This window comes from Haliaeetus albicilla, chromosome 22, assembly GCF_947461875.1.
Source record: "Haliaeetus albicilla chromosome 22, bHalAlb1.1, whole genome shotgun sequence".
NCBI lineage: Eukaryota > Metazoa > Chordata > Aves > Accipitriformes > Accipitridae > Haliaeetus > Haliaeetus albicilla.
Window position 1 is genome coordinate 21,570,918 of NC_091504.1, and position 16,521 is coordinate 21,587,438.

Sequence of the window (16,521 nt, forward strand, 5' to 3'; positions counted from 1 at the left end):
TTTTCCCCTTTTCCAGATGTAGATAAGAAATGATTACTGCCAAATTAGTAACTTGTTTGTTGATGTTTTAGCATTTACTGTTGTAAATCTTCATCTTATGCAGAAGTAGAGGTGAACAGTAATGCTGAGGTTATTCCGTCTTATCGGTAACAAGCTACTAATCTCATCGCAGCTTGTTTTCTATTTTTTCAATTACTATCTGGAAAATTCCCACCATGAATACCTCTAAGACCACCATGGAAATCTTCTTAGAAGGTAGAGTTGCTACCTGATAGCATCATATTTCCAGGAATATTGTGGAGCAGAAATGAAATCTACTAAAAGCTTGGGTTTTGGGATCTCATGCAAGTTGCATATAGATGCTGTGTCAGGTCAACGGAGCATATTTATGGGAAGAAATAAGTATCTGCTTACCACTTCCTTAAGTACTATCCTTGGATGCTTGAATTTATTCAGAAGTGTGGGTGGTATTCTTAAGGTTTTAAAATGATACTACACGCTTTTATCTCCTATAGTACACTATTTGCTATCAATTACAAAAATGTCAAAAGGTAAAAATTTGGTCATTCACTAGTTCAGAAATCTGCTAACCTCGCGAACTTTGAGCCCCATTGCCAAAACCTTTGCCTATCCAACAAGTGAAATCTAATGTCAAGGGGCTTTTGGCATGCTGGGTACAAGAGAAGCAAAGAATCTTCTGTCCATTTTTTATGCTTTAGGGAATTATCTTAAAAGAGAATGTCAGGGTACATACCTTGCATTTGCCAGTTTCACTTTCTACTTAATGGGCACAGGTTAGCCTCCTTTGCAGAAAACGTTTGATGAACTGGCTTGCTTTTCCATCAGTTTAGTTTTATTTTCATTACTTTTCTCTATAATTTGTTTATTGGATTCTGTATCTTTAGAAAATTTTATTACTCTGTTATTCAAGCTAAAAAATAGCTAATTTTTCTTTCCCAAATGAGTTGCTTGAAGCAAAGTACCTATGAATACATGGGTATTTTAATTCACTTACTAAATGTATACAGAGAAAATTTACAAGCAGCCTTTTTACCATTTTTTAAGTGTCTGCTGACTGTTGCATAAGCTAAATTATTTACAGTGTGATGCCTCACAAAAGAATAGCAGATTTGGGTTATTTACTTTCCTGATAAGAAAAAGGGATTGAAGTTGCTGTGATATGCTGCTTTGTTAATTTTATATTTGTTCCCCAGTGTGTAAAATCTTTTTAAAGAACTAACATGAGTATTGGCAGACTCTTTTGAAATGGTATGGAAGTGGTAAGATTAAACAAAACATGAAAAGGTCTTAAAAATATAAGTCAGCAAGTGTTTGATAAAAATAAAAGTGCTCAACAATAGAAAACCTTTAGGATGCTTAATTTATTTGCTCTCTATTTGAGAATGGCCCTTGCACTCCATCTGGGAGTAGTTCTTGCGAGTTATGTGTTTTGAATGATACCAAGCTGGGTATATTGAAACAGCGTGTTTGTACAGTATAATGAAAGCCATCAAAAATGGCCATGCTGAAGATCTCCCCTTAATGAGGAGATTAAAATCCATGGTGAGGTTGAAGAGTGAAGTTTGCAGCTGCGTCGCTTGACAAGATCCTTTGCCTGCGATGTGTCAGTCCTCGCCGTTTGCAGATGTGCAGAGTCTTCACGAGGTTTCTTTCTGCCCACGCAGGTGCCATAGACCCGTCTGACACGGCAGCTCCCGTCATTGTAATCCCTCCACAGAATACTAGCGTTGTAGCAGGGAGCAGCGAAGTCACGCTGGAGTGCGTGGCCAATGCAAGGTATCGTAAAAGCCGCAGGGGGGTTATAAAGATCCAGTTTTAATGCACTGTCCTTTACTGAGAAGGACATAGGAAGTTATTTTCATTTTTTTTATTAATGTAATGATTGAAGCAGAATGCTTGCTCTTCAGAGTAACCTTACGAATAATCTTGTTTGTCCGACATTACTGAATTAAACATATTGATTTTTCTGGCCCAATAAGGATATAGGCAGAGTTACTTTCCCACCTGTTACTCACACGGTAAGGAAAAGAAGTATAGTGTTGTTCGACCGGCAGATATTGTCTTAAGGAAAAAGTTATGTTAGTGGTTAATAATATTTTGGCTATATTGCCTGTTGACATGAAGGGCGATATTGTTGAACAGTCTGTGCCTCTCAGTAAATAAATTAGCGAGCCTGTCCTATGAAGTAATTTATTACAGATGCTCTTATTTTACAGTGATTATTGCTCAGCTCTTCATAATGCACCATAATGCAGAGTTCACAGCATTCCTCTTATGTTTCCATCTAGCTGGCCTTGAATAGCACTGAATTCCAGTGGAAGTGAATAGTTGAGGTCCTCGGATGATAAGACGACCAACTGATTCGCTTTCCACTCTGAGGGCAGAGATGTTCTTGATATGATTAATATTGTTTTGGTAATTGAGTTATAATGAAAGCACTTCTTAGGCAGCTGATTTCCCATAGCGGTATTTACTCTTTTTGCTCAGAGAAATCAAATTATTAGCACTTAAGTTGTATTGCTGTATCAATTAGCTGTACTTGCATAATGCCACCTGAGTAGTCTGTAGTCTTGATGTGTAGAAGTTATATATGCATTTACTTTTTAATAGTGAATGTCAGGCATAGAGGAAGACTTAGAGAAATTTTATAATCTTGCAGACAAGATTATTCTCTAATATATATATTTTATTGTTGTATTCTTGTTTTGTTTTGTTTTTAAAACCTTGGCAGACCTCTTGAGAGACTAAGCATGACCTGGAAGAGAAATGGAGTAAAAATAACCAGTGGCATTAGCAGTTTTGGGAGACGACTCACTATCACCAACCCAACCTCTGCTGATGTGGGGATGTACTTCTGTGAAGCGAAATTGAGAGACGGCACAGAGGAACCAGCAAGAGCAAAAGCCTTCCTTTCTATAATGGGTAATTCTCAAGGCAATGTGTTTTTTAGTAAAACAGGCTCTGGAGTGAGGTATAATAGGAAATAAAATTGATATCTTAATATTTCATTGACCTTACATTTGAACCTTTCTTCGGAGAACAGAACAAAGGAGGTGAAGGAGGGTTATCTTCCAAATTAATTCAGCTGTTCTTCCCCATGAATATAAATTCATCAAATAGATTTTTTTTTTTTAAACATTGATGTGATTCTGAATCCCCTGTGAAACTATACATTTAATCAGAAGTTGGGGAAATACAGTAGTAAAATCCTTATTGGGCAGCTTCCACATCTTGGCTTTTAGATGCATTAAATCCTGATTAACTCCCAGCTTGCTTGCATCTAGTTTTAATATGTCAAGTGCCTGTATTTCTGAAAGAAGCCTTTTAGGAGCACTTCGGTGTGTTGTCTGCTCCAAGTGTCAGTCGGGGGGCCAAGGACATTCCTGAGCACACAGGCGGGCAGATATCATTACTGAGGCAACAAAAGGGAGAAGGAAATACCATTAAAATTGGTGCTACGTGCCTAGACCTTTGACTCCAAGGGAAACTTTGGACTTAATATTTTCAAAGGGACATTGGTGCCCTTTCAATGCTTGTTTCCACCATCGCCTCTGTGTTGGAGTTTTGCTGTAGCGAGAAGGTTGTCATTTGGGAATGCTAGTTACCATGCATGTCATATCCTGGTATAAAACGCAAATTAGCACACTGCACACAGTGTAGAGTTTTTTAGGACTTTTGGAATAAGAGATATTTTAGAGCAGAGACATTTAGATGTTTTAAGCCATAGCTGATTGTGTAAAGTCTAGCTTTTATGTAATAGTCCCAGTAATAACTGCGCAAGTGTCCTGGAGAGGTTATTGCTCTGGCAATGATACAAGTCTCGGCGTTGTTCGGAATTCATGCACGTGCATTTCTGTAGGGCACTGCAGAGGGAATTCAGCACACAGTTCTCTACACTATTCTAGCCTTCTGACAATACAATTTTAAAGACTGCTCTGCGGTCTGTATTCTACTAAAGTAATTTATAGTAGTTCATGCTAAAGGAGAACACAGCTCTTCTCTCTACAAAGCTCTGTTCCAGGTTCATTTGTAGCACTGTCTCTCTATTTATTACCTACTGGATTAAGTTTGGTTCCAGTCTTTTTCTTTGTACTCTGTTTCTTAGAATTATTACCTCGCAGCTTCCCTTCTCTTTAAGGAGCAGAGACGGATTTCACTTATTTATGGTTTTTGTTTAAACTCTTCCTTATTCATAAGATTTTATTGTAACTAGCTTAACTTTGCTGCTGTGCTGTCAGATCCAGTCTAACGCAATACTTAAAGCAGCCTCTCGGTTAATGTAAAAGATTCTTAAATACAGTTACAATAAAACTGAGAAACAATCATTGGGGAACCATATTAAACTTGCAGTGCTGCCTTTCTTTAATAGCTTATCTGCTCTCTTATTTTTAAATGTTTTATTTATTTCTTACCCAGTTTTAGGGGGCTGTCAGGGAATGAAGTTATGAAAAGGCCTGTAGATAAGAACAAGCAGATGAAAGAAAGCAGAAACAAATTGGTTACCAATTACTTTTATTTCCTTCTGATGGAACAAGACACTTCAGTTGCAGGTGTTTACTCAATGTGTCAGCAAAGCCTGATAGATTTCTTTATTTATGAGTTTCTTGAGCTGCAGGATGGATCTCTAATTCTAAACAGGAAGCCAAATCAAAGGATTAGTAGTTAATGCATAACTTGTATTCAGCCTTAGAATTCTTGGATGGATCTGGCTGTCATTTAATTAGTCAAGGGATGGGTTCTAGAGGAAAATGCAGAAAAGATTCAAACTTAAGGATTTTGGCGGCATATCCGTCATAGTCTATTGGAGTAGTACTTAGAGAGAATCAAGGATGCTTGTCCATTTGCATGCATAAAATATTTGTAATGTGTGCATGTTGACAGAGACCTGATAATGAGCTGTACTTCTTGGGAGAATAACACAGTGTGGACTTAATAAGGGGTCTTGACTAATAGCAAAAGGAAATTGTGTTAATAGAAGAGGTTTGTTTTCAAAATGATTGGGATAAATCAAATACAGACCCTCAATAGTATGGTAATGAGGGCTTTTGTGGATCAATAGAGAAAAATATTTTGCTATTAACAGGTAGAATAGGGGTAGCGATAAAAAGATGCATCAAAGATATCACAAATACTGACTTAATCAAAGCTTCTTCACAAATATATCGGTCCTTGCCTTTCCCAGCTAAGGGAAGTCACACAATTTGAGTGTGGGCTCATGGTGACAAGAGCTTTATTAGAAAGCAGTAGAACTTAGTACAAAGGCATGTACTCAGTTCAAATTATTATTTGTGATCTACCGTATTATCTCTGAAGGTTTTTCTGAATGTTTCTGAGACTACATCTCAGTTTGTAAACTAAAATCACAATAATATTTGAAAAATCTGAAACTCTAATGTAATAAAGTAGTACTGCATAAGCAAGAAAAAAAATCCTCCAGTCTTGTGCTGCACTGCAATTTTCTTCTGAATGTGGCAAAGAGCTTTCTGACATCTTCATATTTTTCCAGCAAAGATAAACTGAGGTGGTTCCAAACCTTGGTTTTATTAGCTGCAGTTGTTATAAATTTTTAAAGGGTAGCATGTTCCTTAGTTGGCAGAGTAACAGTTTGGGAAAGATTTGTTGCAGATTAGATAAGAGCACATTTGTTTTATCACTAACAGTTTGAAGATTAAGTAATTTAAGGAGTCATCTCATGAACAAACCAATTTGAAAATTGAGCTAGTCTTAAATTCTTTTGCTCCAGTTCTGCAAGTTCTGTTAGCGACAAATTGCAATAGTCATTTTTCAAGTGATTATTCTATGGGAAATTATGAATTTTAGGAGCTTAAGAAAATGAGGAATGAAACCCTTCCACTACATGAAATCCATACTGCTCTTTAAATTAGATGCAGTCAGAAAGTAAAATCTGAACAAAATGAGGAGAAAAACAATTAGAAGGAATGGCCTGGTGTGATGAGGTGTTGAAGCCCTCTTGGCCTGTCTGAAGGAATACGATGGAATAAAGCAGAGTCACAGTAGAGGGCTTCCCATCTTTTTGGAGGAGTTTTGTGCCCAAAGAACTACATCAATAGATACAGTATTCTCATCTTGGTGTTTCCTAGGGAGAATTTTTACAGCCCAGCTGGATAGATTTCTTTCTGAAAATAGGATGATAAGGGAGTGTTGTAGGTCTGTGTCTCTCCTAAAAGCTGCCCTGGTTCTCATCACGTACAAAGGATACAGCTGCATGGGATTCCGGAACACATCAGAAAAATTATAATGTTAGTATGGAGGGCCCACCTGGCTAGGCTCTGAGATGAACTATAGGGCTATTCCTCCTTCACTGTACTTCTCCAGGAGCGTCGAGATGCAGAACAGCCTTCTTTGTGCCCTGCCATCATTCATGAATTTGCATTGAATGTATATATAACTGCCAGAACAGAAGTTATTTTCCGCTGTAGCTAGTCACCTCGATGCCTTGTGCTCAGATCTCTGTAAACAATAGCTCTCATGGCTCTAGCTTAGACACTTTGAAACACTACAAATGATGTTTTGAAAGCAGAGGAAAGAATTTTTTCATGACAATTGTGTTCACGTATTGTGCTTAAGAAAAGACTGTGATGACTGCATTCACGTACTGTGCATAAGAAAAGAATAAGACTTTTCAGGAAAACTATAATATAAAATGTCTTTGGACTTGCTGAAACTTCAGTTTGGGCTCAAAGCAGAGAAATGTTGACAATTATAGATTTGGCAAGCCTCAGAGGTTCTTGAGATGGATGCGGACGTGTTGCCTTGGCCCCAAATGCACGCAGGACCTATACGACAGTGAAGTAATGGGACTTCTGGGAAGTCCAGGTCTGTCTCTGACGTTCAGAAGTTCCCCCTTCTTTCAGTTCTGCAAAGAGGAGATGTGTTCCCTGCGCTGGTATAAGGTTTTAGAACACACAGACTGCAGCTCGCAGTAGGGGTGGTAGCAAGAAACTAAGCGTACCTTTTCATCTCTTTCTGGTTTAACCCGATATTCATGCAAAGAAAAATCCTGCTCCAAGAAACCTGTTATACCTGCATGTACAACGTGGCTTCTCTCCCAGCACGGATAGTCTGACCTACTGTGTGGAGTTATGGACTTTGTACCTACAAGGGGCTCTCAAGTTTCCAGCTCCCCTTCCTTTACAGGATATTCACCAAATAAATTAGTTTATGGTAATGCTAGAGAAAGGCTTCCATGTTAAGGCTCAATTTTCCTCTTAAATATGCAGGCCTGAATTTCTGAGTGATGCAGGAATTTCAACTTTGGAGGAGCCCCTGGGGCTTTCTCTGTTCTTTCTGACTTTCATGTATGTATCTAGGATTAGGTCACATATCTCCAATGCAGCTTGAAGGGTATGTAATGGATGCTGACTGCTATCTTTTGAATGTTAAAATCAGTGACCATGTAACTCTGCGTGGGGGAAGTTAGAACAGTATCAAATTTTGCAGGCTCCCAAGGGCTTTGCAGAGAGGCTATCTTTTCAATGCTGTCTGTAGTGCAAAAAAACCCTGAAACCCTCAACAACTATTAAAAGCATGCATTTATATTCAAATACTCTTTCTCCCCTTTGCTTGTTTCCGACCTTTTAGTTAAGATCAGTCAAACACCAATACAATATCCGAACAATACAGTATCTGTTTCCTTCAGTCTAATAGCAGATGTGACTTCTCTTATTGCATAGCACGCTGCACTGCCAGGAGGGTGAACTCAGTGTACTGGGTCCTTTCCTATTCTAACTATTGTGATTCTATAATTTTAAAAAAAATTAAATGTTTGACCTGATACCAACAGACTACTGTCATTCCTAGAAATTGCCATGTCTGGGGGCTTGTGTCTGGCGTGTGATGTAGTTTGGAAGACATTGTAATTTCACCACACATATTAAATTTCAACACATGATTATTGCCTACAACAATAAATGTTCAAATTCATACTGTGTGATTCAAACCAAGCCTTATAAATATGCAGTAGAGTCATATATACAGACAGCCAGAATGCCCCTTCAGAATGCCACCTGACCCCTATAAATATTGCTGCATTTTATGGCCACTTTCTGATAGTTATTCACCAGGTGGAGTAGCACCCAAATTGATACACCCTGCATTTTTCACTTAAAATTTATGCTGGCTCTGCAGGCCCTCAGGCACAGCCCTGATATGCAGGTGATACATCTGACACATCTGAAAAGTGAGAGGCCTAGATTTCAGTTGTCTAGCACCTGTAACTGGAGCTATTTCTTTTGCAGCCTGAGTTCTGTCGAAGCCATAGACCTTCACTGCAAAGGACCTTCTGAGCATCCGTGTTGCTAGTGTAAGACACATGCGTGTGGAAAAGCAGCACAGCTTGCATGGAAGTCACTGTTTCATTTCCCTCAAAGCCCTAAGAGTATACCTACACCAATACTGCTGTGATTCTCTCATACTTCAAACCACCAAGACTAATTTTCCATCTATATTAGACTTGGGGTGTCACAGCACTGTTGTCCATGTGGTATTCTGCTCTTCTGGAATTCCTTTATGAATGAGTCCTGTCTTCCCATCCAGGCTTATTTCTAACTCCAGGCAGCAGAAGCAGGTAGTTAACAATCAGTAAATTGTAGAGTTGCTTCTGGAAGGTTTTCTGTATCAGTTGCTTATCACTCAAGACTAAGATCTGACCCCACTATGGACCGTTGCTGCCTCAACCTCTCGACCCCTCTATGTCAATTGTAGCATTTGGCAGGGCTTCCAGCTGCTGCAGTGGCTGTGACAATGGAGTTCAGTAGGCTTTAGTGTAAGGGAAAAGGTCGGTCTGGGCTTGATGAAGACTGGAAATCATGTCTGTTGGCACACCTGCACCCTGAAAGTCCTCTAGGAGTTGCCTGTGGCATTTAGATTGCATCTTTCTGCTGCTCCTGCTCTTTTTCTGTCTTGTCTGCTTCAGCTTCTTCCTGCTTCTTTCAAAAAAAGCTGATGTGAATCTTCTGTTTATAACTTGACTGTCCAATTTGCTAAGTGACAGTTGTCACTGACTTCAAGTTCCTTGTCAGGTAATTCATTGCTTGATACCTGCTCACCTAAGCATCTCTTAATGTAATAAGTTTCTTCGAGGGTGGTGTAACAGCCTGTATGGGATTTAAAGGAAGGAGCACAGATTGCAGGATAGGATTTTGGGAGAGGCACTGGGAAGCAGACTGTATAAATATGCCAAGTATAACTGCAGAAACTGTATGTAATGGCAATACATAAGCAGTGGTCATGGAACCACTAGCATCTTTGAGGTCACATTAAGTGCTTTGCAGCTGGACTGCAGGCCCATGTTGAAGATAAATCTGCAAATTTATCACTGGTGTGTGAATATGTTGCTGATCTAGGAGAAAGTTTGAGAGCTGGCAGCTGAGGGTTGCCAAGTTTAGAAATTGGTCCATTAAGGTCAGAGTGCCTTATAAAAGGGAGGGTGGAAGATTAGGTCAGGAGTTCCTGAAAAGGAGGAAAATACACTTGAACCTTAGCGACTGAAGAGACATCCATAAAAGCAGCCCAAAGTTAGAAGTGAGTATCTGAATGTGGGAGTACGTTTCTGGATACTGTTTTGCTCCTGCGCTGCTTTGGCCACCATTCCGCTTTTCCTCCCCTCTCAATCAAATTAAATTGCAATAGAACAAAAGATTCAAATTTTATTTTGAGAGATGGACAGAAGGACACTTAACCTGTGAGTCCACAGACAGATAGATAGGTAAGTAAGGACACTATGCTAAAAGTTTGGAAATTAAAAAGGTAAAATTCTGGAAAGTGGCGTGCAAAGAAAACATCAGACAAGTCTTGGAGGATGGCATGAGAAGAAAGAGTGTGCTCAGAGTTAAAACATGGACTTAGATGAATTGCAGAGGACCTAGCAACTTAGTTGATCAAACATGTCAAACAGTGCGCCATCAGTGAATTTCAATTAAATGTTCAGCTTTTCAGTTTGTTGTTTAGATTAACTCATGAGATCATACGCAATAAATCACAACTTATGCATGTTTATTAATAGCTTTATATTTAGGCAGTGAGGATCAATAATGTTAACACATGTATATGATTAGAATATAATAAATCAGGTAGCTTGTTTTAATGGTTTTGCTGGGTAAACGAGTATTCTAGGCTATTTTGCAACCTCGCCTCCTCCTCTGCACAGGATTTTGAAGACTAATATTGATTGACTTTATTTGGAATGAATACAGAATTGTAATATCCATTGGTGCTCAAATGAGACCCCAGTTCTGTACACTCAAGCAAGTATTTTATTGTAGTTATCGGGAAGGAGTGCTGGGAATGGGGGGGTTGTGCTCCAGTCGGGTGCTTCCTGATGTGTACCTGCTGGCATGGCACGGCATCCTTGTGAAACGATAGCAACACTTGCTGTACTACAGGTGGTAGCAGAAGAAATAAGATTTTGAAGGATGAGATTATGATTTTGTTAGTATTTATGAAAATACTAACTTCCTATCAACAATACAAACTACATATCTGGTTTTCAGGCACAGTTGGTGAAGAGATTTGAGAGAAGGTCAGCTCAGATGATCTTGTTGTAGCTTACTGCATTTTTTCAAATGTACTTGATTTCCTTAAAATGCAAATACAAGTAGCTTGTTCTCACAAGCTACTTATATTGTCTTTTCTGTATTTTCTAAAACTTTCCAGTGAGTTTGTCTATGCTACAGCAGAACTCTAGTTGTAATCAAATAAAATACTTCTAAAACCAGTACTCAGATGATAATTCTATTGAACAGACTATGACAGTTTTTAGTTACCATGATAATTACTGCAACCTTAATGCCTGTGGGACTTTGACATGATGCTCTTCAATTTTATGCTGCATAGAAGAAAGAGTTACATGACAGCATACTCCACAATTTCTGGAATCTTCTCTTTGTTTAATTAAACGTCTAATATCTTTAGTCCTAATGATAAAGTGTGGATTTTTATGATTATTACTATAACTTCAATTAAAGCATTAAATTTGTTTGCTTTCAGGAAATAAAACAGTTGAGAAGAATTTTTTTTTAATTATGCCGCACTTGTCCTCTGATGTTGGCTCTCTGACATGCTATGGCACTTTATTTGACATGCTTCATGCCTTCAAGAGGTGGAATTTAGTTTAGATACTGAAGCAAAACTATCCTATAAAATGCTATGTTGTAAATATAAACCTTTATAAACCTCTCGGGAGGGACTTTCTGAACGAAGAATTAAAATGTTCTATGATTCAGACCTATAAAATGAAAAGTAGCCCCTGCTCTGAGTATTAATTTGCAGTGCAAACCCCTAAATCTTACCTTACATTGGCTTGACTCTCTGGAATTCATACTCAGCATAGCAAAATTTGTTGGCTTTTTTTTATGATGCTTTTACTACCAAAAAAAGCACCTCCAAATAGACAAACTTAGACGAAGTAGTCTGTTTGTAACACACTATATTAAATATAATGCATGTGGAGAGGTTATATGATGAATATCTTTAAATAAACAGCTCTTTTTCATTTTGCTGTGGCTTTGTTTGTTTACTTTTGTTTGCTCTCCCCATTCTAAAGAACCACCATATTTTACGGCTGAACCCGAGAGCGTGATTTTGGCTGAAGTGGAGAAAGACGTGGACATCTTGTGCCAGGCAATGGGTGAGTGTGCAGACCTCTTCAAACTTGGATGAATGATATATGTATCTCCAGTACTGAAGAAAGCATCTTATATAAACTTTTAATGTTTTGAGCCCTCTGCATTATTGCTAGTTATCACAGATCCCAGGTACAAGGGAGAGGGATGGCCTTTGCCCTTGGAAAATTGGGCAGTCCTTGTAGTTTAGTTTAGACATGAGTAATGCCGCCACGTTCACGTTTGTCCGTTGGACAGGGCAACTCCAGCTCCGTTCCCTCTGGTAGCTTGTCTTTGCTTCATAGTTGTCGCTGTACAACAGACATTACTGTCTTGAGCCAGAAAATTGGCTGAGGTGAAAATATGGTTATGGAACCCAACATTTGCAGTGCAAGCAATCAATAGTTTCAACAATTCAAATGTCCTTTTTTGTAAAAATTACGGAACTTTTATACTGAATAGACGTGTCAGTAACTCTGACATTTAAGTGTAGTTAAGAATTCTGCAGGAGGACTATTACAAGCAGTTTTTAATTGGCAGGTGTTTTAATAATATAAAAGGTTTCAAATGTCTAGAATTCTGCCTAAACCAAAATGATTTTTAAGATTTAGTTCCAGAAATATAGAAGCACCACCTATTGTAGCACTCTAGTAAGATAGGAGGCATTGTAGTCTTGTGTTCAGAGCAGGTTTGTTTATGTCACCGAATTGCTACATGACTTTGGCAAGTGACTGAACTTTTTGTTGTCTCACTTTCCCTGATGCTGAGTTTAACAAGCAAGGTACATAAAAATGTCATGAGATCCTTAGGTAAAAAGTACACAACCTTGATTAAAAAAAACACCCAAACCTAACTAACAGCTTGTTTGGATGGGTTCTTTCTCCAGATCAGAGCCAATAAAGGTACTCTTTATTGTGTGATTGTATTATTTCCACTATGATTTAAGCATTTTTTAATGCTTTATGTAGGAAAGAGTCAACACTGCTTTTCTAGAAGGAAGCTTTGCAAATAGTGCGATAAGCAAGTGTGTGTGTAAGGGCGCTCTGATTGATTTGGAATTTCAGAAGCCTTTGGTGAGGTCTCTTACCAAAAGGCTCTTATAGAAATGAAGCTATCAGGTTATAAGAGACGAGGTCTTGTTAATTAATAGCTCTTTAAACAAAATACAGCAGAACCTGCTGTCAGTGGAGTTCCCCAGGAATCTCTGCTGGAACCTGTGCTGTTCAACATACTCATAAACGCCCTGGAAAAGAGGGTGAATAGTAAGATGGTAATATTTGCTGATTATATAAAATTATTGAAGATAGTCAACATTAAAACTGACCGCAAAAGAGTTGCAGGAGCTTCTGATGATTTGAACTGACTGGACAATAAACTGGCAGATGAAATTATTGACAGAGATGAAATTTCTTATTACTATGCAGAAAAGGTATGTCTTCTGAAAACATCAGTTCAGTGCCAAGGCGTGATTCAAAATGTTAGGTACTGGGAAGAAATTAATAGAGAAAAAAAATAAGAGAATGCCATTGTATGAATCCATGGGGCACCCCCATCTCAAATACTTCAACCCAATTCTAATCGCTCTATTGGAGAGAGGGATGTAGAAAACCTGAAAAAGGTACACAAAAGTAAGAATGGTATAATCAGAGGTCTACCATGGGTTTTGAATGATGAAAAATCAAATTGACTGGAACACTTTCTGAAAGAGATGACTGAAGGGCGGGTGCCATGTGGTTAGGTGAGTAGGAGAAGATGATTCTGTATTGCTTAGTGCAAGAAGTAGTGGAGGCACCCAGCTAACTTTTCAGGTAGGAGATGTACAATAAAGGAAAGAGAGTACTTTTTCAAGAACATAACCTTGAGGAGGCGTTGGTCCAGGCAGTAGTTAAGATCAGAAATAAAAATTATTTAGAAAAACAAACAAAATTTATGGAAGAAAAATCCAGTAAGGACTATTAAACACAGCTGTGTGTATGCAACCTCTGGCTCAGGAAATAGCTAAAGCACAGATTATTGGAGCTGAGAAGGTGGAAATAGCATTCTGTCCTTGTGCTGCTCTTGCATTTTGTGCCTGAGCATCCAAGAAAAGACAATTTCAAAGGAAGGAAATGTGAATAGATAGACATTTATTCTGGTCATGTGCCACCAACTTTATATTTCAGCATGTGTTATGACAAACATATCGGCTTTTTTTTTATGGGAGAAGATTTTTCAAGTAGCAGAATTAAAACTAAATGATGTATCATTAGGGAAATTGAGTTAAAAAAACATTGTGAGATTTTTTTGAAAATTTTTTCAATACTACACAACTATTTGATGAACCTCTGGAGTGTCTCACTATCTGCTGTCTCAAGTGTTTTTCATGTATTACAAAAAAACCCCCCGAAACCTGGAGGAATCAGGGAGAGAAGAGGTTGGCTTCTAACTCTTCCTTCTACCCTAGCTCTTCCTTTGAGAAGTTTAGCTCCCAAGGGGATTAATAGGGCACTCATAACTATTCTCAGTAGACGAGGTCTTACTGGAGATATGTGAGCCCTTACTAGACAAAATTATTTCTGCTGAACTCTTCTAGCGCACATCTGATTTGCTGATGAATGTGGTGCAGGAGCATGGAAACCTGTCTTCACGTGGATTATTTTGCTGAGTATCTGTAACACGGATTTATAAGGGGCTGATACTAGTATTAAATGTAGAGGAGTTTTGATCCATTATTACACAAATCTGGCATTTGCCAGCATTTAAAAAGAGGGTAAATGAAGGTTGCTGCCTCCCTGCACTGAGCTAGGAGCTAGAATAAAGCACTAGGGGAACTGCAAAGCTGCCCTGTACCTTTGCTACAAATAGGAAGACAGATTGTATTTCCCCCAGCCCCATCAAGTTCTGTGCACAAAGCCCATTTGCCAAGTCTTGGTGCACTTTGAATTTGTGAGAGACAGATTAATTTCACAGTATAAGCAGAGATTAACTGTAAATAAAATTGCAACTTGCACAGACTAGCTTTATACTTCCCTGTAATGGAGTTTCAGTGTATCAGACTGCACAGTAACCGTGCTCTGCTGTATATCTTTCAGCAGTTGCTGATGCTGCCTGCATTTTCAGTGGGTTTCCTTTAAATGCTTTTTCTTATTTGCTTATAGAAAGTTTAGAGTTGCAGGCAGCAGTGGTGGTGTCTAGGGAGCGCAGTTAATTGGACTTTAGTTCTACCTGTTTAGACAAGTAGATGGAAAGATGCTTTTGGGATTCCCCAGTAGCCCACTGGGATCTAGAGGAGGCTATAAAAAATAAATAACAAAAATGACACAGTGAATATTTCAAGTCTTTTATCCAGGTTCTTAAGTAAGTTAAATGTGGCAAAGAGTCAAGCATCTGTTTCACAGATGGGGAAACTGAGCCTCCGATTGCATAAATTATTTGTCCAAGGTTACAGAGAAAGTGGCAAAGCCAGAACCAGAGTCTCGGTTTCCTGCCTTCCCTTCTCCATAACACTAGATTAATTTGTCTGTAAAAAATGAGTAGTGCTGCATACATACTGAGAAATAAGCTTGTTTTATTTATTATTACTAGTCTTTTAGGCCACTCGGTAATCTCTCAAACTGTAAGGTAGGACTGATACTGCTTGGAAAGGTATAGTCTAAAAGGTCTTTAAAGTGTTTTCTTCTGTTCATAGTTTTTTCACCAGAAGTGTTTAGAGAGGAAAAGAAGCAAAATTCCTTTGGGGATGTGGGGAGAAGAAAGGAAGCTGGTTTTAACTATTTTTATAGCCAAAAAGGTAGCAAAATGATAAGAGAAAATGTGTACAACTTGGAAGACAAATCTCTCCGGGAAGATCACTAAAGCCCAAATGAATGCTGCTGACAGGCATCAGAGTGCTTAGATAAGATCCTATTATTCAGACTCATAACTTTTGAGTAGAGGAAGATATCCGTAACCAAAATGTAGAAAAATAGAGATGGTAATATTCAGTTTGTCAGCTGAGTTGGTGATAGGAAGGTGTATCTCACAGTGATGATAGGATTAGGAGGTTTGCTAATACTGTTAGTAGAATGGGATTTATGGAATGACACCAATGTTGAAGGTTTGAGTGTACTGAATGCAGGATTTCATTATTTCCTGGGTGCCTATCAAGTCTAATGTGTGGGAAAATGGAGTTGCTATTATTTAAACTTGAAATCATTTCCAGGCTTCTCAGCATCAGGAGAACTATTCCATTTTGCATCATCTGTTTCTTCATTACTCAGTGATAATTTGTATTTGCCCAGGAGGATTTTCAAGAGATGAATAACACTCTCACCGAGAATTTTGAACATTGAAATTTACGCTAATTCTGTATATGGGCTGTTGTATGAAATCTAAATTATGCCTATTGCAAGATACCACGCTACGTCTATTCTCTATCAGACGTAGTGGATTTCTTCCTGAGATGATTACCTTCTAGATTATGAGTACATTTTATTTTAGCAGCAGAACAAAAGCATCAGAGGTGATTGTAGTAAATGATACATGTTTATAAAAGTAACAGCAGCAATTGAATGTTGTTTTCAATCGTTCCATGCATTGTTTGTACATTCTTTCCCAGAGTTAATACAGCTTTTGTCTGTGTAAAGAGAGTAAGTATGTTGAGAGAAGATGTGAATGGAAGTGTAATACAACAGTATTTAACTTGGAGATTTTTAAAATGATAATGATGATAATATGGATCTTCCCGTAGCGCTTTCACTCTGAGAACCTTAAATCATTGCCAGCATTGCAGTGAAATTCATTGTCTGCAGATGCTCAATTCATCAGTGACATCCCATCCTTAATGTGATACCCTGCTTTTCTCTATTTGGGCAAATCTCACTCACCCGTGAATTTAAGTCCATAGTTCCTTACCTTATTA

At 38.3% G+C, this 16,521-nt stretch overlaps 1 protein-coding gene across 4 annotated transcripts in view; it reads left to right on the forward strand.

Annotated features, from left to right (window-relative positions):
* Positions 1-16,521, forward strand: part of SDK1 (sidekick cell adhesion molecule 1) — a 419,203-nt gene that overhangs the window by 258,255 nt on the left and 144,427 nt on the right. For all 4 annotated transcript variants that reach the window (XM_069810300.1, XM_069810299.1, XM_069810302.1 and 1 more), the window contains 3 exons: positions 1,686-1,797; positions 2,753-2,943; positions 11,585-11,668. In XM_069810300.1, coding sequence (XP_069666401.1) covers positions 1,686-1,797; positions 2,753-2,943; positions 11,585-11,668 — 387 coding nt within the window. The remainder of the gene's footprint in view (positions 1-1,685; positions 1,798-2,752; positions 2,944-11,584; positions 11,669-16,521) is intronic.